The 24885-nt window shown below is 41.6% G+C and overlaps 1 protein-coding gene across 3 annotated transcripts in view; it reads left to right on the forward strand.

Annotated features, from left to right (window-relative positions):
* Positions 1–24885, forward strand: part of LOC140205014 (transportin-3-like) — a 96065-nt gene that overhangs the window by 63417 nt on the left and 7763 nt on the right. Inside the window, exons 19-22 of one of the 3 annotated variants that reach the window (XR_011887731.1) lie at positions 126–220; positions 19216–19372; positions 21235–21402; positions 22232–22402. Coding sequence is in view for 1 of the 3 variants with exons in the window: in XM_072272073.1 (XP_072128174.1) it covers positions 126–220; positions 19216–19372; positions 21235–21402 (420 nt within the window). In the remaining 2 variants the exon portion in view is untranslated. The remainder of the gene's footprint in view (positions 1–125; positions 221–19215; positions 19373–21234; positions 21403–22231; positions 22403–24885) is intronic. The other 2 variants (XR_011887732.1, XM_072272073.1) reach the window with 2 other exon arrangements.

Consider the following 24885-nt stretch of genomic DNA (forward strand, 5'->3'; position numbering starts at 1 on the left):
ACATTTCCAGTCAGCAGTTTTTTTTTATTAAACATAGTTTATCAAAAATTTGCTTGGATCTCCAGTGAGTCAAATGATTACAGCACTGAAATGTTTTTAAAATGTTTGCTTGTGATTTCTTTCAGGCATTTTGTGGACCAACATTCCATCTTCTAGAACAACCTAGAGGGTTCCAGAATCATCCTGATACTGTAGATGATCTTTTTCGATTGGCAACAAGGTATTGAAAACTTTCCTTGAAGGGTTATTTGGTCTTTGCCAGTTTTTCACAAGTTGAACATTGTGGTTTGTTTATTTATTGAGATACAGCATGGAATAGCCTTCAAAATGTGCTGCTCAGCACAAATTAACCTGATTGGGACAATTTACAATGAGCAAATAACCTACCAACTGGTGCATCATTGGATTGTGGGAGGAAACCAGAGCACCCAAAGGAAACCCATGCAGTCATGGGGAGAATGTACAAACTCCTGACAGACAATGGCGAGAGTTGAACCCGCTTTGCTGGTATTGTAAAGCATTGTGCTAACCACTACGCTACAGTGCCATTCTCTCATTAAATGCAAAGGAAACTGTAATGTTGATCAGCAAAGCTTCACGTGTGCTTGAGTATGTTTCAGGACTGGTGGTATGAGGTCCTTGTAATGGCCTTGAATATAATGGGCATCTTCAGTTGGAAATGTTCAGCATAGAATGGCATTGGAAGCAACTAACAGCTACCGCCTCACAGCTCACTGACGAAGGCTCAATTCTTTCATACTTTCTGTTCAGAATTCAGGATACACTTTCTCTCTGTGACAGTGTGGGTTTCGTCCATGTGCTGCAGTTTCCTCCAGAATCTCGAAGATATGAAAAGTAGTATGTTAGTTGGTCACTGTAAATCTCTACTTGGAGACAAGCCATGCTGAAATCTGGAGCAAAAAAATCATAGGAGCTCATCAGGTCAGGCAGGATCTGTGGAAGAAAATAAATAGTGGACATCCACATATTGGTGAGGGGTATAATCTAGGGGAGTTATTGAGAATGAGGAGAGAAGATATTAGAGAAATTTGATGCTAAGTGATTGCTGTGTGAGCCAAAATGGCAGCCTCTATGTCACAAAGAAATATGGAAGCCAACTTCAGTGCCACCATGGACATGAATATAAACCTGGTCATGAGGACAGGAATCATGCCTCGCTGCTGACTAGATGCCATTGTTTTATAGGTAAATAAATTTGCTGCTGGTTTCTGGGAGGAGAATGGCTGCAAGAATCAGCTTCTGTGTGTCCTCAGTTTTTAATAGTTCTCACAAGTGTGTCATTGCCAGGCTGGCATTTATCACCCAAACTTAACTGCTGCAGTCTTTTACAGTGTAATTAGGAGATTCAGGATTTTGAATTCATGATGTTGAAGTGATGATGTTGGAAAGTGTGTGGTAACCTGTCTCAAAGACAATCATCCAGTAGCACTTGTTCTGAGAGTTTGGTGATGAATCTTATCAATTCCTGCCTGAGAAGCAACTTGGATCCATTCTAATTTGCCTACCACATGGGTCCACAGTTGATGACATTTCATGGGCTCTTCACGCAACCCTGGAACACCTGGACAGCAAAGGTGCATACACCAGGACGTTCTTTATCGACTACAGCTGGACATTTAAAAACTATCATCCTCACAAAACTAATCAATTTTTAAGACTTTGGCCTCAGTACCTCCTTGTGCAACTGGATCCTCAATTTCTTCACTTGCCATACCCTGTCAGTTTGGATTAGTAATAACATTTCCTATACAATTTCCATCAGCACGGTTGCACCACAAGGCTATGTGCTTAGACCACTGCTCTACTCGCTTTACACTTAAGACTGTGTGGCTAAGCACAGCTCCAATGCCACTTTCAAGCTTGCTGACAATGCCACTGTTGTAGGCCAAGTCAAAGGTGATAATGACTCAGCACATATGAGGGCAACTGAAAATCTGGTTAAGTGTGACACAACAACAATCGCTTGCTCAGTGTCAGCAGGACCAATGAGCTAACTATTGACTTCAGGAGCAGGAAACTGGAGGTCCTTGAGTCGGTCTTCATCGGAGGATCTGAGGTGAAGAGGGTCAACAACTTTAAACTCCTTGGTATTATCATTTAAGAGTTCCTGTCCTGGGCTCAGCACGCAAGTGAAATCACATAGAAAGCATGGCAGCGCCTCTACTTCCTTAGGAATTTGCGAAGATTTGACATGGCATCTAAAACTTAGACTAACTTTTCTTTCTTTCTTTCTTTTCAAATCTTTTTATTGTGTGTATATATGTGTGTGTGTGTGTGTGTGTATATATATATATATATATATATGTATGTATATATATATATATATATATATGAAAAATAACGAGTACATCGAAGTAACAATACTTACAATGCCTCAAAAAAAACCCATCATCTTAAAGATTGAAAACAAAATTTTGTGATAACAAAAAAACCCTACTGAGCAGAAAAGTGAGGAAAAAAAAAGAGAACCCATTAGATGTACAACCCCGGAGCCATGCACCATACAAAAAGCTTCTAAAAATAAACATCAAACCGCCAGCAAGAAAAGAAAATATACTAAAAGAATTTACAATTAGATCGTGGAAAAATTATATCAATTCACTCAAATGATAATAATGAGCAAATGAGCCCCATCTTTTCTCAAAATCAAATAATGGTTCAAAGGTTCGACTTCTAATTTTCTCCAAACTAAGACATAGCATCACTTGAGAGAACCATTGTGACAAAGTGGGAGCTGATGTATCCTTCCACTTCAACAAAATGGCCCTCCTAGCTATCAATGTAACAAATGCAATAACATGTTGGTCAGACACAGAAATACTATGAATATTTTGAGGAACTATTCCAAAAAGCACAGTTAATTTATTAGGTTGTAAATTAATTTTAAGTGCTTTAGAAATTGTTGAGAAAACCGACTTCCAGAACTGTTCCAATATAGAACAAGACCAAAACATATGTGTCAGTGTAGCTATCTCAGTTTTACATCTATCATAATGACTATCAACATTAGGAAAGATTTTAGAAAGTCTCTCCTTTGTCAAATGATAACGATGTACAATTTAAAATTCAATCAATGAGTGGCTAGCACAAATTGAGGAAGAGTTAACCAACTTCAATATCTGCATCCAATCCTCCGTCGTAAAAGTCAAAGGCAAGGCTGTCCATTAAGCCCTTTGTTGTTTAATTTAATATTAGAACCCTAATTATTGCTCTTCGTGAGGCTAAAAATATCCATGGGATATTTGTGAATGAGACCATGCATAAGGTCTCTCTTTATGCTGATGATTTATTGGTTTATATATCTAACCCTGACAAATCCATTCCTACCCTGTTAAAATTATTTAAAGAATTCGGAGTTTTTTCAGGATATAAAATTAATTTTAGTAAAAGTGAATTATTTCCTTTAAATGATTCTGTTGCTATATATGATAATACTCCTTTTAAAGTTACAGACTCTTTTAGATAGTTAGGTATTGTAACTACTAAAAAAAATAAGGATCTTTATAAAGCTAATTTTGTTCCCTTAGTAGACTCTATGAAGTATTTATTTAGTAGATGGAGTCCACTTACATTTTCACTTGTTGGTCGTATTCATATAGTTATAATGATGACGCTACTGAAATTTTTATATTTATTTCAGAATATTCCTGTTTTTTTGACTAGGAAGTTTTTTGATGGATTGATTTGATTATTTTATCTTTTATTTGGAATAATAAAAGACCAAGAATTAGTAAATGTCATTTACAAAAATTGGAAAAGGATGGAGATCTTGCTTTGCCTAATTTTAGAATGTATTATTGGGCTGTTAATCTGCAATATATGTCTTTTTGGTTATACTGGGTTGATAAGACTGATCAGCCAATTTGGGTAGATCTGGAACTAAAAGTTGTAAAACAGTTTTATTTAACTTCGTTATTGGGGGCTCCTTTACCTATGCAATTAGGTAAAATTGTTAATTTAAACTTGTATCCTGTGGTTAAGTATTCTTTACAAATTTGGCTCCAGTTCCGCAATTCTTTTAATCTTAAAAAATTTAAACTTTGTAGTTTAATTTACCGAAATTACTTTTTTAAGCCTTCTTTGAGTGATCCAATTTTTCTACTTTGGAAAAATAAAGGTAATAATTCTTTTTTGGATTTATTTAAAGAAGATAGATTGATGTCCTTTGAACAATTAACTGATAAATATTCTCTTTCATATTCACACTTTCTGCAATACCTTCAAGTTAGACATTTTTTACAAAAATATTTAAGTAATTTCCCTTACATATTGGAGGCTGACCCATTAGATACTATTATGAGTATGAATCCTCTGATTAAGGGTTCTATTGGAAGAATTTATAATTTATTATTACAATGGGATAAGCGTCCTTTGTCTAAGATTAAACAAGATTGGGAAAAGGAACTTAACTTAGACTAACTTTTATAGATGCATAGTGGATAGTATATAGTATAGTATATGGCTGAATCATAGCCTGAATGGCAACACCAATGCCCTTGAACGAAAAATCCTACAGTTGTTCACAGGTAAAGCCCTCCCCGCCATTGAGCACATCTACATGGAGGGTTGTCACAGGAAAGCAGCATCCATCATCAGGGTCCCCCCCACCCAGGTCATGCTTTCTTCTTGCTGCTGCCATCAGGAAGAAGGTACAGGAGCCTATGGATTCTCACCATCAGGTTCAGGAACAGTTATTACCCCTAAACCATCAGGCTCTTGAACCGGGGGGATAACTTCGCTCAACTTCACTTGCCCCATCAATGGACTGTTCCCACAACCTATAGACTCTCTTTCAAGGACTCTTCATCTCATGTTCTCTATTTATTGCTTATTTATTATCATTATTTTTTTTCTTTTTGTATCTCCAGTTTGTTGTCTTATGCACAGTGGTTGTACGCCCAGTTGGTGCAGTCTTTCATTGATTTCATTGTGATTAGTGGATTTATTGAGAATGCCTGCAAGGAAATGAATCTCAGGATTGTATATGGTAACATAGATGTACTTTGATAATAAATTTACTTTGAGCTTTGTAACTGAGGAACCTTGTCCCTTCTTGAGAACTTTGGCAGCTCTGTGACCCCATCTGTAACCCCTGTTACGGGTGCTTCCTTTGTTTTGGATATGAAAAAAGATCATCAACATGAAATAGAAATCTTTATTTTCGGTCACCAGGTCCTATCTGGCCTGAATATTTCCAGAATTTCCTCTTTTTGTTTCACTTTTTAAGATGTAAAGGCATAGGAGCAGATTTAGGCCATTGGGCCCTACCATTGCATCATGGCTGATGTATTATAGCTCTCAACCCCATTCTCCAGCCTTCTAATAACCTTAGGTGCTCTTAATAATCAAGAACCTATCAACCTCCACTTTAAATATATACAAGGATTTGTGATGGACACAGCTGTCTGTGACTGAATTCCACTAATTCACTGCCCTCTGGCTTAAGAAATTTGTGTTCATCTGTATTCTGAATGGATGACCTATTCTGAGAGTGTGCTCTCTAGTCCTAGGTTCCTCCACGATCAGAAACCTTTTTTCCACATCCACAGTATCTAGGCTTTTAATACTCAATAGGTTTCAACGAGGTCCTCCTCCATTCTTCTAACCTCCTGTGAGTACAGGCCCAAAGCCATCAAAAGCTCCTCACACGTAAACCCATTCGTTCCTGTGATTATTCTTGTGAGTCTCCTCTAGACCCTCTAATGCCAGCACATCCTTTCTTAGGTAAGGGACCCATAACTGATCGCTGTTTTATAAAGCCCCAGTATTATTGTAAACGTAAATTTGCTGGATCAAATAACCACAGCACAAAAAGATCGTTACTTATCTTTTCACCAGCTTATTTCTTAGATCTCAGCCGGTGAGTGATCTTGGTCCCGACGTCAGGGGAGAAAGTGTTCTTATCTTGCCGACGGTTCAACAAGTTCACTGCCTGATGTCAGAATTGTTACAAGTTATAGGGCCACCGATACAAAAGAACAATCAATTCGATAGACATCTCAGCTACTCAAATAGAGCAAAAGTTAATAACTTGGGTAAAAGACTCCACTGAAATTTAAAATTTAATTGATAAAGGAATGTCCTGTCTTGAGCTCCATCAGCAACAGCCTTTTGTCGAAACCAAAAGGTGTGAAAAGTCAGGAGACGTCTTTTGTGGAGAACTTAATAACTTTTCATTCCCTCCTTTTTATCATTTGATGATAAAACTTAAAGTAATCCATCATGTTTACAACAAGCTATAAAAAGGGGACTAACATATCTTATAAGAATTACTATAATTATAATTAAAACTATTATCATAGCTACATGCAGAAGCATTCCCCAGAAGTCTCCAAATATATTAAAAGGCCATGGCCAGGTTCCCTCACCATCGGTAAACTCATGCATCTTTTCTCCAATTCCCTTAATTTTCTGGAATTCCTGAGTGATATGCTGAGATAGATCTGTAATATTAGAAGCCTCATCTGGAATATAAGTACAGCATTCCTTTCCTATGACAGCACATGTCCCTCCTTTCCCTGCTAGCAATAAGTCCAATGCCATCTTATTCTGTAAAACTACCATCCTCAGAGCTACTATTTCAGTAGTTAAATCCTTAATCTGGGTCTGGACATCAGTTAAAACCTCAGCAGTACTATTCGCCAACTCCTCCAGTGCGGCTGCCAGCTTGATAGTTCTCACGAATTTCAGGCTCTCCTATAGAAAGGAAAAGCTATCATCCAAAATCTCTCGCTTTCTGTAATTCCTCTCCTATTTCGTTCTAGCTGAGTATGACGAGAAGTGTTGGCTAATGACTATATAGAGGGTACTACATAAGCTAAGTGGCAACATCCCGTCCAATTTCTCGCTGTGATAGTTCCCTTGTCATTATAAGGCCCTGAGAGCCATGGCTAGGCCCTCATACCACATACCCAATAAGTTCCATTAACAGCGTGCAGAGGGAGATCAGTCCCAATTTCTGTACAAGAGCTATTTCCCAAAGGCTTTCCCTCTTTTCCTCCAGTACAGCAATAGCAGGTCCCATATACCTCTCTCAGGGTATGGGCAAGTCTATAGAAGGTCTCTCAACCACTTCTGTAGATATACGCAAATGCCATCCCTTAAAACAGAGACACCCACAATTCTGGGTTGATTTACATCCTGATATCCACCATTGTTCCAAAAATGGGTCCGAGGCAAAGAACTCAAATCTCATAGATAACATTTCACTACTATTCAAAGGTACTCTTTCCAAGGGCATTCCTGACTCCGCCTGCTGGGGTAACCTGGCACATACCCAACAAGCTGACTGCCTTATTTGTTCTGCATATGTGTGGCATAGAGAAAGGAAAATATTCGTTTGGAGACTTGGGGTACATAGTATAAAAAGTAACATTAGTACAGTCATCATGATATTATTCCCCCTTCCTTTCTCCTATTTCCTTAACGACGGGTTTAAAGTTGGTTAGGTGAATCCACCTTGGTTGCCCTTCCACCTTCACAGCCATGGGTGTGGTCAGCAGCACCTGATAGGGTCCTTTCCACCGAGTGTCCAATTTCTTTCTGTCCCAATTCTTTATCAAGACAAAGTCTCTAGGATTAACAGTGGGATAGTCCCCTTTAGCTTGATCCTTGTCCTCTTGGTGGACCTGGCGAACCTGCAAATGCAAACTTTGGAAAATATTGGTTGGCTGACACAAATATTTTCCCATTTCCTCCCCTAGAGTATGCATATCTATTTTATCAGGGAGGGGACGAGTTAACCCCGGTGTCCATGGGGTATGCATAGGCTTTCCATAGATGATTTCTGCTGCGGATAATCCAGTTTTAGTCGAGGGTGTAACTCTCATATGGGACAAAGCCAGAGGTACAAACCTTAAGCCTGGTTAGTCCAGTTTCTTGCATAAGTTTAGTTAGCTTATTCTCTAAGATTCCATTTGCTCATTCTACTATACCAGCTGTTCTTGGATGGTGAGCACAGTGAAATTGCTGTTTTATTGCCAGTTCTTTACAGATTTTCTCATTTATCTTAGCAATAAAATGAGGTTCATTGTCTGAACTTATTGATTCAGGTAATCCATAACGGGGAATCACTTCTCTTAATAATATTTTTACAACCGTCATAGCAGTATTATCAGTAGTGGGTATAGCCTCTATCCATCTGCTAAATACATCTACTATTACCAAGCAATATTTATAACAATATACCCTAGGTAGTTCAATAAAATCAAGTTGTAGACAAGAGAAAGGTCCACCTGGCAAGGAGGTGTTCCTGGGGGCACAAGGTACCCCTTCCCAGCATTTGCCTTTTTACATAACAGGCATGCTTTAATTCATTTTTCGGCTGCTGGTTGAAAATCAGGGTGCCACCAGGATTGTAATAATGTGGTTACCATTCCCTCCTTGCCCAGGTGGGTACAATTGTGCACATAATCAAGACAGGTAAAAAGACATTTGGAACGCAAACCTGTCCCTCAGGGGTCAGCCACAATTGGGTGTTTTTTTATCATAGTGACATCCCATCTGAGACCATAATTGGCATTCCTCAGCAGGGGCGTCCCCCTGAAGTGCGTGAATTTCCCCTATGTCTGGCATACCAGTTTGCTGTGGTGATTGAACTGTGGCCTGTTTTTCCCCATAGGTATGATAAGTGGCTGGTGGAGAGCTGCTTGTTTTGCTGCCTCGTCCGCCCTGGCGTTTCCCCGTGATACCACATTGGAAGCTCGTTACCACATTACCACATTAGCTGCTTTGGATGGGAGCTGAAGAGCCTGTAATAAGTGGCAAACATATAGGGCATTACTAATGGGCTGTTCAGCGGAGGTTAAAAACCCACAATGCTCCCACAGGGCACCATAATTGTGGGCAACACCAAAAGCGTAGCGGGAATCAGTGTAAATATTGGCTGATTTGTCTCTAGCTAAAGTACAGGCACGAGTGAGGGCATAGAGCTCTGCCTTTTGTGCCGATATAGGGGTCTCAGAAGATTCTTGTTCAATAACTGGAGTCAGTGGCGATGGCATATCCTGAGCATCGTTAACTGGTAGGGCTGACAAAAGAACTGCCATTGACATAGAGGTGGAGGTCGGCATTAGACAATGGTTGATGAGTCAGATCTTCTCGTGTGGTGGTGAAAACACAATTTCGTAATAGACAATCATGTGCCGGAACGTTCAAGAGTTGTGGTGGGTCATTTAGGAAGGTCGCAGGGTTCAGAGTTGTGCAGTGAGGAAAAAGTCGGTAGGGGATTATTCAGGAGAGCCATCTCGTATCGGCCTTACCGAGCTTGTGTTAGATGTTGAGTCTGGCGAGTAGTAAGGAGTTCCACTGTGGAATGTGGTGTGAGCACAACAACTGGTTGGTGTAAGGTAAATATTTGAAGCGACTGACACAAGTGTGTATACAGCTGGGAGAATCTGTGTGCAGGGTGGCAATCCTGCTGCTACGGGATCTAATTTGGTAGAGTAATCGGCTGCTGGATGCTGTCGGTCACCATGTTTTTGAGTGAGTACTGCAATAGCACAATCATCTTTAATGGTGACGTATAGCTGAAAGGACTACCCAAAGCAGGGGCTCGTAATAGCCTGTCCTTTAATTCAGTGACAGCCTCTCTTTGTTCGGCAGTCAGAGTGAAGGTAGGCGGAGTGTTTGGGGATGCCAATGGAGATAGCTGGCAATATTCGGTATCCATTGTCTGCAGAAATTCAGGAGTCCGAAAAAGGCCTTCATCTGTTTCGGCGTAGTTGGAATAGGGGCATCTGCAATCAGTGGTATTCGGTCTTCTGTCTGCTTCCGTTCGGCTGCTGAGAACAGGACCTCTAGAAACTTCTTTCTGGGAACGCTTTACCTTATGGGGTGGGATCACGTACCCCAACGAGGGGAGAAAGTTCAGTAGTATCGTTGTGTCAGTTACAGAGGCTGAAACGCTAGCGCTGGCAATCAATAAATCACCTATATACTGTATCAAAGCTGAGCTGTAAGCAACTGCAACTCATGTAATTGGCACTGGGGAGTCTGCGAAAATAGCGTTGGAGAATGAATAAACCCTTGGGGCAAGCGAGTCCAGATGTATTGTTATCCTTGGTACATAAATGCAAACAAATATTGGGAATCTGGATGTATTGGAACGTGAAAAATGCATGTTGCAAATCTACTATTGTAAATATAGAGGTGGCTGCAGGTATGCAATTCAAAATAGTTGCAGGGTTTGTGCTAGGCACCATTCTTTTCTTTCTGGCTTTGGAACGGGGAAGATTGGTGTATTGCAAGGTGATTGGCAAGGGACCAAAATTCCCTGAGTCAGAAAGGAGGTTACAAGGGCTCGTACTCCTTCTGCCTCTGGTTTCAAGGGGTACTGAGGAACTGAAGGCAACACCTGGTCCTTTTTGAGTTCAGTGCAGACAGGGTTGCAAGAGATCTGGCCGACTTCGTGGGGGGAGGTCACCCATAGCTGTGCTGCTATCTCCGTCGTTGGGTTAATGCTGGATGCATGCTGGGTCAACTGTCCAGTCAGGTTTTGTGGGCATTCCCAAAATTGTAGGCGTCCCTGAGGGAACTGCTGCCATGATCCTTTAACATCCTGGGCAAGTTGCGCTAAGGTATAGGCGAGAATGCCCAGACTTTTTGCCTTATAACCTGGATCAACGGTTCATGTAATATGCAGAACCACCAGTCCTGTTTGTCGTTAAAGGTAATCAGGGATCTGAGCAAAGTAAACAGTGCCTTTCTTACCTGCTATTTCTCTGATTATGGAAATCGGATATTCCTTTCCTTCGAGAGAGGTATAATACTGGTTTTCTTCAACCGAAGCCCCAGTGCCGTCATAACAGACTGTTATATGAGGATCAACTGTTAAGAAGGGAGCCACGAAAGCGGCTGGGTCTAGGCTGATTCCCCACCATTGGGGAACAGCAAACTGGGGACACTGCCTTCCCCCAGTCAGTCCCAAAGTGATGCCCTCGTCTGTGCGGAGTATTTCAACCCCTAGTGGACAGAGCAAATCTCTCCCTACCAAGTTGCATCCTAGATAGGTGGTCACTGTAAATGGAATGACATAGTTTTGTCCACAGTATTGAACAGGCAGCAGCATAGTTTGACGATATACATTTTCGTGTCCCTCAAATCCTTATAAAACCACAGTCGTATCTGATAATTGGAATCCTTTGTCTTTTACTATTTCCTGATCAAGGGTTGAAGCGGTTTCCCCCGTATCAAGCATAAACTGAATTGGAATTCCTGCCACTTGTAGCATAACATGTGGTTCTTGATTAGTGGACGTAGTGACGACTGGGAGGTTTTGCCCCTTGCCTCGTGAAAGGATTGTTCATAGTGAATGAGGCTGGAGGGAGGTTCTGTCCTTGATTGATAGGGACATTTTGCCCTCCAATGGCCATATCTTCCGCAATTAAAACAGGGTCTAGCCATTGCTCCGGGTCAAGGCTCATCTCTGGGCCGTACCCGGGGTCTGGTTCCCTGTGACCAAGGTCTACTATCAGGTCCTCCTCGATTTCCCCTTCCAGAGTCCTGGCTGAAAGGGGTTAGTAGGTGGGTACCGCTGAGCCGGTCTCTCGAGTAAATTCTTCCCTCCATAGAGGTACTTATCCCATCCTGTATATTGGCCCCAGTCTGCCATATCAGGATTGGGGAACAGAGATACCCAGTCTGGGTATTTCTGGTCAGGATTTCTGGGTTCCTCCCCACCGTCCAAAGGATCCCCTTGCCCCCTTGCCTTCATGGTCGTTGAACATACTCAGTCTTCATCTGGGATTTGGAACGTGGTTTGGTCTCATTCTGACCACTCCAATAATAAACAACAACTCGTCTCATCTGGGTTCGAGTATTGTCAGACCAATCCATGCTGTTAGTCTGAATCATATCTGCAACACTGGGAGGAGCACACTGCAATAATATGGCATTAAACAAGGGTGAATCTTGTCCTTGGTTAAAAGCGAAATCTCCAGCAAAGGTTCCATAACAGGCAACAAAACATTCCCAATACCACTTCCTGTCTCTTCAGGCTTGGGCTTGCATTCGAGCACCCTGTTAATATTTACTGGTTGCTAACGGCTTGCTGCAGTGCTTGAATCAACCGGTTAATACGGCGATCATCATTAGGGACCTTTTGTTGTAAATCGTCATGAGTTCGAACTGGCCCCGCATCATCACTCATTTGTTCCAACCATTTACCCTTTTCTTCTAGGGATAAAATCATGCAACATAATCCAAATAAGTCTTTAATAGTAGCCCCATACATTTGAATAGCACTCCGGACATACTGGGCAAACTGAGCTGGTTTTTCCTTTCTGTCTGGGGCTTGATTCGTTATCATCATTTCTTGGGGCTTCCAAGGGACATAAACCCCAACAGTGGATTCCACATTACTGTCTGCTGCTCACGGATTGGGCAGTTGTCTAATCGGATATTCCCCGGGGCATTAATTTGGACCACCTCCAATTGCTGGGAAAGTTCTGCCACTTCTCCCCCCTGATTTGTATTCTGAGTTTCTTTATGCACCTTATTTCTTGGATTTAGTTTTACTCGCTCCCCTATACCTGATTCCTCAGGGTCTCAATAAGGATGTGCGGAATTATAAGACAGACGGGGTGCTGAGGCACGCTGGTTTGGGCCAGGGGGTATCGGAACTCTGGGAAATAACCCCCATTCCTCATCCCTATCAGTGTCTTCTGAATCACCAAGCAGGGTCAGTATGCCAGACATGGGATCGGGACCCCGGGACCCTTTTTGGTCATGTTCACCGCGCTGTTGCCTTAAACCCTCCTTTCTGTCTTTTTCGGCCTTTTGCTGTTTTCGCTGTTGTTCTTTTTCCCTTTTCCTTCTACCGTCTACCCATTCACATTCAGCTTTAAGGGTTTCCCAACTCTGAGGAGTTCCGTCAACAGCACATACGTCTATTCCTCTATCGCATGCATTATTCCTCCAACTGGCCAGTAAAGTATTATTCCATTTTACATCCGCTATATCTTTCCATTCCTTAATCAGGAATTTCCATTTCTTTCCACAGTTCTTTTTCCAGGTTAAATTAACCACTTGTTCACATGACTCTATATCCCAAGCTCCCCCCAGGGGCCAAATTTCAGATCCCAAACGTTTAGTAAGTGCAAAACTTAACCTTTGTAAATCGTCCTCTGATTCAGGTAATTCTTCACACATACTTTGGGGGAGAGTTTCTTTTCCAGCTGTATCAAGGGCGTGTCCCATTATTGCCCTTTTTATATTACCAGTTATTTATCTAGTCAAGTCAAGTTTATTTATGTAGCACATTTAAAAACAACCCACGTTGACCAAAGTGCTGTACAAAGCAAAGCAAATAGCTAAAATCACAAATACACAAAACACAGACAAACCAATGAGGCAAACAGCTTATAGGCACAAAATACACAAGGGCCTAGGCACAAGCCAAAAAACAGTCATTGTTTATGCCACTGAGTGAGAAATTTAGCCAGCCTGCCTCCCCCTTAATCAATTTCAACCAGCCACATTATCAGGAAGCAGCTGATATGGTCAAATCTGTCAGGTAGCGGTGGCCACCTCTCCTGGCCGGGGTCCCCCAGGCCCGACTCTTTCCTTAGGAACAATGCAGAATACCCAATGTCGCCCACAGCCTTTAATTCTCACAAAAACTGCTAGCCTATTTTCAGTTAATACTCGCCAAAAAAAAACAACACTCACATACTCTAGAGTATACTCCTTTATCCTGAACTTGTCTCATTAAATTTCAACCAGCCATATTTCTGCTGCCAAGGTGAGAATTTTACCGGGCTGCCAGTCTCGTATCATTTTCAAATTTCAACCGGCCATATCTTGAGACATGCGTAATCCCTTTTCCGAATCATCAAATTTCAACCAGCCATATCCTGTCACCCACAGCAACATAAAAGGGACAACTGCTTACCTTAAATCCTGTATCCAAACAGGTTGTCTGATCCCGTCAAGGTACCAGTCTCAATGGGCAAGGGGCAAAAATGCTCCATTGGACACAAGGAGTAGCCAGAAGTAAACTACCTCGGTGCCCTGCCACTCAATTGTGTTCGATTCAAGCCCCCTCTCACTTACTCAGCCCGGAGAGACATTTCCTATGTTGGGATCCAAGTCGCGGCACCAAATGTAAATTTGCCGGATCAAATAACCACAGCACAAAAAGATCGTTACTTATCTTTTCACCAGTTTATTTCTTCTATCTCAGCCAGCGAGTGAACTTGGTCCCGACATCAGGGGAGAAGCGTTCTCATCTCTGGTGGTTCAATAGGTTCACTGCCTGATGTCAGAATTGTTACAAGTTATAAGGCCACTGATACAAAAGAACACTCAGGTTAATACAAAAGAACAGTTGGATAGACATCCCAGCTACTCAGAGGAAAACTTAATAACTTAGATAGAAGACTCCACTGAAATTTAAATTTTAATTGATAAAGGAATGTCCTGTCTTAAGCTCCATCAGCAACCACCTTTTATCGAAACCAAAAGGTGTGAAAAGTCAGGAGATGTCTTTTGTGGAAATCTTAACAACTTTATCATTATATCCTTGCTGTAATATTCTTGTCTTCTCAAAATGAATGCAAACATCGCACTTGCCTTTCTTATCACTGACTAACCTGCAAGTTAATTTTCAGGGAATCCTGCACGAAGACTCCCAAGTCTCTCTGCACCCCTGGCTTCTGCATACCTATAATTTTTTTTTGATTGACATTTATCTGGGTTTTCTGCAGTTTTTTTTGTGAACACATTCCTCTTTTACCTGAGCCCCAGAGGAGTTTTGAAAATGTCGATTCTCAGTATCTGAAAAGTCAGCCCTCTTTATTGATCTGCTGTAAAGAGTGCAGAAACCTACAATCCTCTCAAAGGCACAGAATGGTTGCAGCATGGCGTGTATGGGCCAACTTGAGGTGGTAGAGCCTGGGCCTGAGAGTGGGGTACGAGCTGCTAGAGCAGACTTGGAGGTGATTTGAAGCGGCAGAGTTGAGACAGCAGTGCCCTGGTCCAAGAGTGGAGGTTTGACCAGTTTAAGCGCCGGGCTAAGGGCCAAATCAAGGAGATAGGTCCCCGGGCCCGAGTGTGTATGAAAGTGGTAGGGCCTTGGTCCAGCTGCAAGGATCGACATGCTGTATGGCCAATTTTAAGCACTCAGCCAGATGGAAAAGATCAGGGTGCTGAGGCCGGAGGCAAGTGACTGGCTTGTGTTCACCTTGCTGCTCTGCGAGGTTTACTCATCTCTTTGCTGAATTGAAGCTGTGGCTCCTGGATCGGCTGCTGTGATGCCTGCTTCGTGGCTTTGGGATTGCTTTCATGAGCTTGAGTTCTCCTGGGTTTCTTTGTTTTATGGCTACCTGTAAGGAGACACATCTCAAGGTTGTATATAGTGTACATACTTTGATAATAAATGTACTTTCTACTTTGAACTGCTCACAATTATATGATGCAAGAAAGAAGCAATGTTTTTGGAATCTGATTTGATCTAATCTAATCTGTCTGACAGTGATCACCTTTTGGAGCTATGAAGCTGTTGCCTTCTGTATTAATGTTTTGCTGGCAACAGTTGTGCCCTGGTAGTGTAGCAGTTAGTCTGTCACTATTACAGCTTTGGAGTTCTCTAAGGAGTCTTTATACATCTTCCCTGTGGAGTGCTGGGTTTTCCCTGCGTGATCCAGTTTCCTCCCAAGCTCTAAAGACTTACTGGGTAGGTTAATTGGTCATTGTAAATTGTCCCATGATTAGGTTAGGGTTAATTGGGGTTCCTGGGGCAGTGTGGCTCCAAGGGGCGGAAAGCCTCCTGAGCTGAATCAATAAATAAGATAAATGCTCCTTCAGGGGTTGTTCAATTACAGCTTTTCCACAGTGCAAACCATAATTTTCATATCCTGCATTTCAATGTATTCATTGGTAAACAGAAAGAGCTTAAAAATTCCAGTGCGCTCAGTCACGTATGCAAGTGAATTCCTTCCTTGGCTCCGGAATCCTGTGCCTCCGGGTGATTTGCTGCAGTTTGCTAAGGGGAGAAACCTAAGGAATGGTACTTTTCCACCCACGCTCCATGTTTACAGCAATACCAACTTAATGATCTCTATTCATAATATTTTTCTTACAAAAATAATCATAAGGCATTTCTATCATAACAAATTCCATAAGTATAGTTCCCAAGTGCAAGCTGCTGAGAATCTCTCAAAAGCTGGCCTCTATGGGATTATGGGTCACTGACCAGGTCTGTCTTTATTTTATCTGCTGACAGTGATGGAGCATTCCCTGGGTAAATCAATTAAATATGTATTTTTTAAACTTTTGCCTCATCTGAAATAGCATCTCTCTATGCAGGAAGTTTTGGTAGGTTGCAAGTCTGCAGTTTTACCTAGCATTAGAAAATGTTTTGAATCAAGCCCTTTCTCTCTATGGTTCAGTGCTGGGTCAAAAAGCCATCTTAACCAACATTCTGGATGTTAAGATACTGTATCAGCAAATTTGTGAATGACACCAGGACTGGGTGTATAGGAAGACTACCAGAGCTTACAGTATGATCTGGACCAGCTGAAAATGGCAGATGGAAGTTAATGCAGACAAGGGGTAAGGTGTTGCACTTTGGTAGGACTTGCACGTTGAACAGTAGGGCACTGAGAATTGCAGTGGAACAGAGATATCTGTGAATACAGATCCATAATTCCTTCAAAGTGATATCACAAGTAGATAGGTTCAAAAGGGAACTTTTGGGATGTTGGCCTTCATAAATCAGAGTACAGGATTTGTATTGTTTGGTTGAAGTTGTACAAGACTGATGCCTAATTTGGAACACTGTGCAGTTCTGGTCACTAGGAAAAATATTAATGGGATTGAAAGAGTACAGAGAACATTTACGAGAATGCTGAGGACCTGCATTATAGGAAAAGATTGGATCAGTTAGGACTTCATTCCCTGAAGCTTAAGAGAATGAGGGGAGATTTGATAGAGGTAGAAAATTTTGAGGAGTATAGATAGGGTTAATGCAAGCAAGCTTTTTCTCACTGAGCTTGGGTGAAACTAGAACTAGAGGTCATAAGTTAAGGCTGAAAGCTGAAATATTTAAGTTACCTGAGGGGAAACTCTCGCTGGCTATCCATTCCATAGGATGATGATGGTTCCTTTCATTCAGTTAGTGGGGTTTATACCCCACTCCTCAGAAAGGAACAGCGTGTGCGTGAATGGATTTTAGGTGAGTAGGGGGTTGCACAGGTCCAGACCCACCCTCTCGACATCCCCTCACGGATCCAGCGACATGGTGGGGCCCAAGACAGCTGGGGGAAGTTCTGTTGCAGTGAATGGCCAGACCAAGCTTCGATGCAAGGGATGACCTTTACAGGGCACGTGTTTGCTAGATGGCTGTTGACCCTACGAGAGGGTTCATCTGCCCTTTGACAGGTCTTGTTTTTCATCCTGCAGGGTGTCTAGCCACCCTCCTCACCTGGCAAGCCTGGTGGGGGAGCTGGTTTAGTCGCCAACCACTTTACCATGCAACAGGTAGTACTGAGTTACATGGTACCAGTAGCACTCAGATGAGTGACCTGACCTGAGGGGAAACTACTCGGAGTTGCAAGTGTGGCACGAGCTGCAGCGTAAGTGGTGGATACGGGCTTAATTGCAACATTTAAGAGAAGTTTGGATAAGCACATAGATTGGAGGGCAGTGGTCCAAGTGCAGGTCAATGGGACCAGGCAGAGGTTTCAAAGCATTAATTTTGAACTACGATCACTTAGAAATGTGGCAGCTAATTTACATTTAGGAAAAGATGCTACAGTCAGTATAACAATAATCTGTAATAGTGATGGAAAATGTTGCAAACATTTGGCATTTCTGGAAAGAGAAACATATACGGCCATGCTCAACTGTTGTATGTTGTGTTTTATAAGATTGCTTTTATATTTACATTTTTTTAATGCTGCATCCGAGCCAGAGTAACGATCATCTTGTTCTCCTTTGTATTCATGTAATGAAGAATGACAGTAAACAATCTTGAATCTTTTATTTCATATTTTGAGATGGGTTGGGAAGAAGTCAGTGCTGGGAAAGGAAAAGGGGGTTTTCAATAGCAAAGAAGGTGAGAGAAGAAAGAAATGAGTTATTGGGAGCATGAATAATGTTTCATCTGTATAATAAAATCTACAGAGAATCACAAAAAGAAAGTGGAGAAACTGGCCAAAGTTGTTAAGGGCAGTAATGGCCAGTTCTAATATGGATTGAAAGAGCAAGTCACCTGAAGTTGGAAAATTCATTACTGGGTCCAGAATCTGTTTTGAGGTTGACCAGGTCAGGAATTTTGAACAGATAGTGTCTTGGCATTATCTCATGCAAGTATGAAGCATTGCTGTGTGCCATAACAAGTGAAACAGCTTACTGTACTCTATACAAGTGCTATGTTGACCAACACCTAGATGTCTAAAACAATGCTGTGAGAACATCACAGCTGACCCATTACTTCACAAATGTTGAAATAGGTTTTCCCATTGAGATAAGTATTGGGAATCCTGGCTGGTTGCCTTGTTTTGTGTAGGGTCAGCCTCTTCAGTCTACAGGTGTGACGAGGTGCCCACAAACCTGGAACATTTCTGTCCCATATGGTTAAGTATAATCGATTTTAGCTGTTTTAACAAGTTTGAAAATTTCCTTTAATTCTGAGGCTTTAAGGTTCTCGGCATTGTCTCATTTTAGCCATAGGTTTAAGTTGACAATAGGTGATTAATTTTCTGTTGTATAAACCAGAATCGGGTTCATTATCACCAACTTGCATGATGTGAAATTTGTCATTTTGTAGTAAATTGCAAGGACACAGAAATAAGTAGTCCCAATAAAATGGAATAATGAGCTGATGTTTATAGACTGTACAGATATCTGATGAGAGGGGAAGAAACTGTTTGTTTCTGAAGACATCTGATAGCTTGTACTGTATGTCATACATTTTGCAGAATAATATTGAGCCAAACAGATGAGTAAATTGTGTGGTTAATCACTCACGCCAATAATCTCCCTGGTTGTGCAGAATAATCCTACTCTAATAAAATGGAAAATCATCTAGGTTTTGTGGAAGCCAGAGACAATATTCCTGATTATCCTTCAGTATTGGTCCACATGACGTGATCTGTAAGTGGAACACAGTTCCACAGAGTGCTTAATGTCCTCGGTCTGGGAACAGAGAGCAAAATGAGGTGAAGTCATTGAAAAGAACACTTTTCTTTACAGATTCATTCAGCGAAGCCCGGTGGTTTTAATCCAAAGTCCAGTCATGTCTTTGATTATCCGTTGTGCATTGGCAGCAACGACACTGAACCATCGTGATGCTAACTCCAGTGTGATGAAATTCCTGCAGGATCTGGTTCATGTTGCGACAGTCAACGAGGTGAGTATGCACTTTAATCGCAGTCTGCTATATCTGATCACCACTCACTTTACAAATAGTTTTTATCCTTGCTGGTGTGGTTCGGTTGTTGCATTTTCTTTCAATGTATCAGCAGACAAACTCCATCCATCCATTGCGCATACTATCCAGTGACACTGAAATATACGGCTCTGATTGTGCTGCAAAGTACAAGAATGAACACAAAGCAACTTGAATCCATTCCAATTTGTCTGCCGGCACAACGGGTCCACAGCAGATGCCATTTCATTGGCTCTTCGCTCAACCCTGAAAAATCTGGACAGTAAAGATGCATACGTCAGGATGTTCCTTATTGACTACGGTTCAGCATTCAATACTATCATCTTCTCAAAACTAATCAATAGTCTTTGGCCTCAATACCTCCTTATGCAACTGGATCCTCAATTTCCTCACTTGCAGACCCCTATCAGTTCAGATTTGCAACAGATATTTTCTCCAATCTCCATCAGCTCAGGTGTACTGCAAGGCTGTGTGCTGTACTCGGTTTACACTTATGACTGTGTGGCTAAGCACTGCTCCAGTGCTATATTCAGGTTTGCTGGACAACACCACTGTTGTAAGCTGAATCGGAGATGGTGATGAATCAGCATATAGGAGGGAGATTGACAATCTGGCTGAGTGGCACCAGAACACCAACCTCTTAATGTCAGCAAAACCAAGGAACTGATTTTTGACTTCAGGAGGAGGTAATTGGAAGTCCATGAGCCAGTCCTCACTGGGGTTCAGAGATAGAGAGGGTTAGCAACTTTAAATTCCTCAGTATTAATATTTCAGAGGACCTGTCCTGTGCCCAGCACATAATGCAATTACAAAGAAAGCACGGAGCACCTCTACTTCCTTAGGAGTTTGTGAAGATTTGGCATGACATCTAAACTGACAAACTTCTAGAAGGGTCTCGGCCTGAAACGTCGACTGCACCTCTTCCTACAGATGCTGCCTGGCCTGCTGCATTCACCAGCAACTTTGATGTGTGTGTTGCTTGAATTTCCAGCATCTGCAGAATTCCTGTTGTTTGCATTGGTCATTTATTCACTTTTGGAATTTTATTCTATCCAATTCATGGCTGCCTTTGCCTTTACTTACAATAATAAACCTTTAACTGCTATGGGAGCATTTTCTAAGGAACTTTATAAATGTAGTGCAAAAATGTTGCATTTCACTATGTTTCTATATACATATGACAAATAAATCTGACTCTGTCCTCTGGTTGCTCTACTTTGTGCAGAACCAAGGCTTTTATAAGTTACTGTCAAGCAATGAGCAAGGCATTGACCTCTGTGTAAGCAATATCATTTCCTTAAAGGTGTACACTGTCCCACATTATTTTTACGAATGTACAAAAAGTTTATTCACTCACAAAAACATAATCAGTGGTGTATAAAACTATTTACAATTTCAGATTAAAATAAGATTACTATATCTACAAAACAGTCAAGCCCTTGAAGGGTCCACCATTCTCAAAACTCTCCAGCTGGGCCTATAGAGACAGCATACTCCATCTCCAAGGACACCTGGGCCTAGACATAACCATGGAAAAGGGGCAGGCAGTCAACTCAGGCAGGGCCCAAGACTGCCCGCCACCTGGACCAGTAAATTACTTTCCTGGCCAGGCCCAGAAGCAAGCTGACCAGGAGAGCCCCCCCCACCCTCCACACTTCCGTACTGGATGACGATTGATCAGCAGCCTGGGTCTGAAGGGCAGTCGGAATTTGTGGAGCTGTGCTTGAGATGCCATAATGCTGTACTTGTAAATCAGGAGATCCTGTAAAGATGTTCAGTGTCCAAGTAAAGTTACTTTAATTGCATCTGTTGTTACTTTTCAGCATAAGGAAGACTTTGAGCTTCGAAAGAACCTGGTTCACGGATTCCTGGGGGAGAGTGGGGCATTGTTAGTTGCACAGCTTGTACAGGCCTGCTGCTTCTACCTTGTGCCAAGCATGCTTGGAAACGTGGCAGACGTTTTGTGGGAACTCCGCATTTTTGATAGGAAGGTGAGCTGGGAATGGAAGCTGGGTGATGTCTTATTTTCTGACCTTGTCTGGTGATACTTTTTTTTGGGTAAGTGCACTGCATATGCAAAAGTGGCAGCAATAGGTTATTTGGCATCTTGGTCCTTACCGGTAAGAACATGGCTGATTCTACACTCTTGCACCAGTTCCTAATGTTCTTTGGTTCTGTTTGTCAAAAGCCTCTTCCTTAGTATTGAATATAGTCATTGACTAAACATGCAGAGGCCTCAGAAATAAATCATTACAAATATTTATAACCCTATTTTAATTCATAGATAGCTCATCGCTGATGGTTTTCTCAATTTTACTTTCTCTCAGAATCTACCCTATTGATATCTGTCATAACCTTATAAGAAAATCAACTTCAGTAAGCACAGGATAGTCTCCCTTGGTTTCTACTAAAGGACGTTACCTTCGGTCAGGGAATGAATTTAGTGAATCTACACTCAGTGGCCACTTTATTACACACCTCCTGTACCTAATAAAGTTGCCACTAAGTGTATGTGGCAGTAACTCAGTGCCAAGGGCATGCTTCACAAACAATGCACAACAGAAGTTTGTGCACATAATACACCAATTCCTTGCACTGAAGGCCAGTGTAGCATTGTCCCCTTTAATTGCTAGTTATACTTTTAAGTTTACTGCTTCTGTCACAGTAATCATCATACCAGGATACCATACCATGCCATACCATGTCAATATCCATTAAAAGAAATTCTTCCAACTTTTTAGTCTTCCTTTATAATCTCAGTTTTTTTTCCGTATTCATTCTGACTCTACATTCAGTTAACCTGTTTATATCCCATTGTAGACGTTTTTTCATCCTCGCTTTTTCAACATGCTTCATGTGGTTGTGCTATAGCGGGGCACCAGCTGGATCTGTGCTGCATTTCCTGATCTTAATAATGGTGTCCAGAACTGGCGGGACTCCACCTAATCCCTGATCCAAACCTAATGCTCCCATCCGTGTAAGTGAATGAATGTAAGTAAAATAGTTGAATGTCCTGCTTTTTTTTTTAATTCATTCACTTTTTGGGATCTGGATGTCACTGGCATTTCGAGTGATGCAACTTGGAGGATATTTAAGAATCAACTAAATCAGAAGGGACAATTATAGCTGTCCAAAGGCTAGATAAAGGTGATGGATTTACTCATCTGAAGAATTTTAGTGTAACATTTTTTTCAGACTAACAGTTTTTTCCCTCCCTTTTCTGTTTCCGCCAAACACCTACAAACAGCTATCTCAGCACTCCCCATCGCTGTCATTCACCTGACTCCATCTACCTGTCACTTCCCTTCCTCCTTACCGGTTCTACCTGTAACCTATCAGGCTGTATCTAATTTCTATATTCTGGCAATCTTTCCTCTACACTCAGTATTGATACAGTGTCTTGACCCAGAAAGGTCGACTATCCCTTGTCTCTGGTGATGCTCCTCAATTCGCCAAGTTCTGAATTTTGCTCAAGGTTCCAGTGTCTCCATTCTGATCTCTATTGTTAGCGCAGGTTCCTGGGCTATCAGTCTGATGACCCGATCACTGTGTGCTCTAATATGGATGGGGGAGAAAAGCCGCATTCAGCTAGTGGCCCACTATATGTCAGTACGAGCCATCTTTTTGAAGTGTGGGGGGAGGGAAGTAAAAGGAGCACAAAAGAAGGATTAATCCAAGTGGTTTGTAGAAATCTTGAAGGAATGAATTGTTACATTTGTGCAGTATAGGAGAAGGCTTTTAAATCTATCCTGGCTCAGTCTCCTCGCTCAAATTCACCCTCTAATCTCCCTGAACCCTTGTAAAATTCACTGTGGAATGGCTCAGCTCCCCTTGATTCTTTTTCGCTGGAGGTGTGTGAAAGCAGTACTAGCTGGTACACCTGAATACCGGAATACAAGGCTGACCTCTGAAAGGAAATGGCAGTCTCATTGGAGGAAGAAGTGCAAATCATCCTGGGTTGCTGGTTTACTGGGGTAATATACACATTAAACTACTGATGCAGAGGTACGAGTGTAAATCCCACCATGGTAACTGCAGAATCAAAGTACCTTGTAATTGTTTTAATAATTGGTTGTGAAACACTGGACTGTGCTTTTAAAAGCCCACCCAACTCACTATCATCCTTCAGGAATGGAAATCTGTCACCATCCAGACCATCAATTGCCCCCTGAGTCTAGTTTAGATGAGCAGCAAGTGAATGAATTTATTTAAGTATTTATTTACTGTTTACAGTTTGGATTTCTGACATCCACCATTCTGTCTCTGTCTAATGAAAAATTTTTTTCACTGGAGCCTTTAGTGGAAATGTTCTGAAGTATTCAGTAAAATAAAATATTAAGTTCTTGCTGTTCCCCTGTTTTACCTATTACCTTTTTTGATTTTGCAGAAGGGAGTCATTTGGGGAAGTGAATCAGCTACAAGTTTGCCTCTGGGACTGGGATTGAAATTGAGCACTCCGCACTTGACACTCATTGTTCAGGAGTTGCATTTAAAAATGGGCCCACTGGCAGTGTTGACTTCTTTCTCCCAGATGATGTCACTTATGAGCTGAACTAGTTTCCAATAGTAGATGTCAGAAAACTCTAAGTCAACGTACTAAGTGTTATGGAACTGAGATATGCCGATGAAGTTGAGATCCAAAGCAGCCACTCTCTGAATAAAGAAAGCAGACAGGCTTAAAAGGACTAAGTGGCTCATGGGGGTCAAGAAACTTGGTGCAGATCTGGATACAAATGCGGCCACTTATTCTGTTGGAAAATTGTTGAGTCCTGCAAGAATTAATTGAAATCTTTTTAGGCATAGTGTATTTTAGGTGTAGTGTTTTTAAGTGAGAACATTGCAGTGCATTGTGTGCCTAATTTGCCTTGCTCTCCATCTCAAATCAATCTGAATTCTGGATACTGTCATGAGTTTGCACTCAGCTAGATTACATCAGTAAGGTGAGCTGAACAGGCAGATAACTCTTGCCTTGCAATTTGGGATTGTATATTTCGTGTCAGATGGACATTCAACAGCAACTTAAATTAATGTTGCACACTTGCTAACCATATCCTAGGTGTGTGTGCTAAAATATCCAGCCAGCTATTGCCAAAACCCATGGCTAAGATCTGAAATATCTGGGTATTGAGCAATGAGGAAGGGTTAGTTAGCAATCTTGTCGTGCGAGGCCCCTTGGGTAAAAGTGACCATAATACGGTGGAATTCTTCATTAAGATGGAGAGTGACATAGTTAATTCAGAAACAAGGGTTCTGAACTTAAGAAGGGTAACTTTGAAGGTATGAGACGTGAATTAGCTAAGGTAGACTGGCAAATGATACTTAAAGGGTTGACAGCGGATGTGCAATGGCAAGCATTTAAAGATCGCATGTATGAACTACAACAATTGTTCATCTCAGTTTGGCAAAAGAATAAACCAGGGAAGGTAGTGCACCCGTGGCTGACAAGGGAAATTAGGGATAGTGTCAATTCCAAA

Source organism: Mobula birostris, chromosome 11, assembly GCF_030028105.1.
Source record: "Mobula birostris isolate sMobBir1 chromosome 11, sMobBir1.hap1, whole genome shotgun sequence".
Taxonomy (NCBI): Eukaryota; Metazoa; Chordata; class Chondrichthyes; order Myliobatiformes; family Myliobatidae; genus Mobula; species Mobula birostris.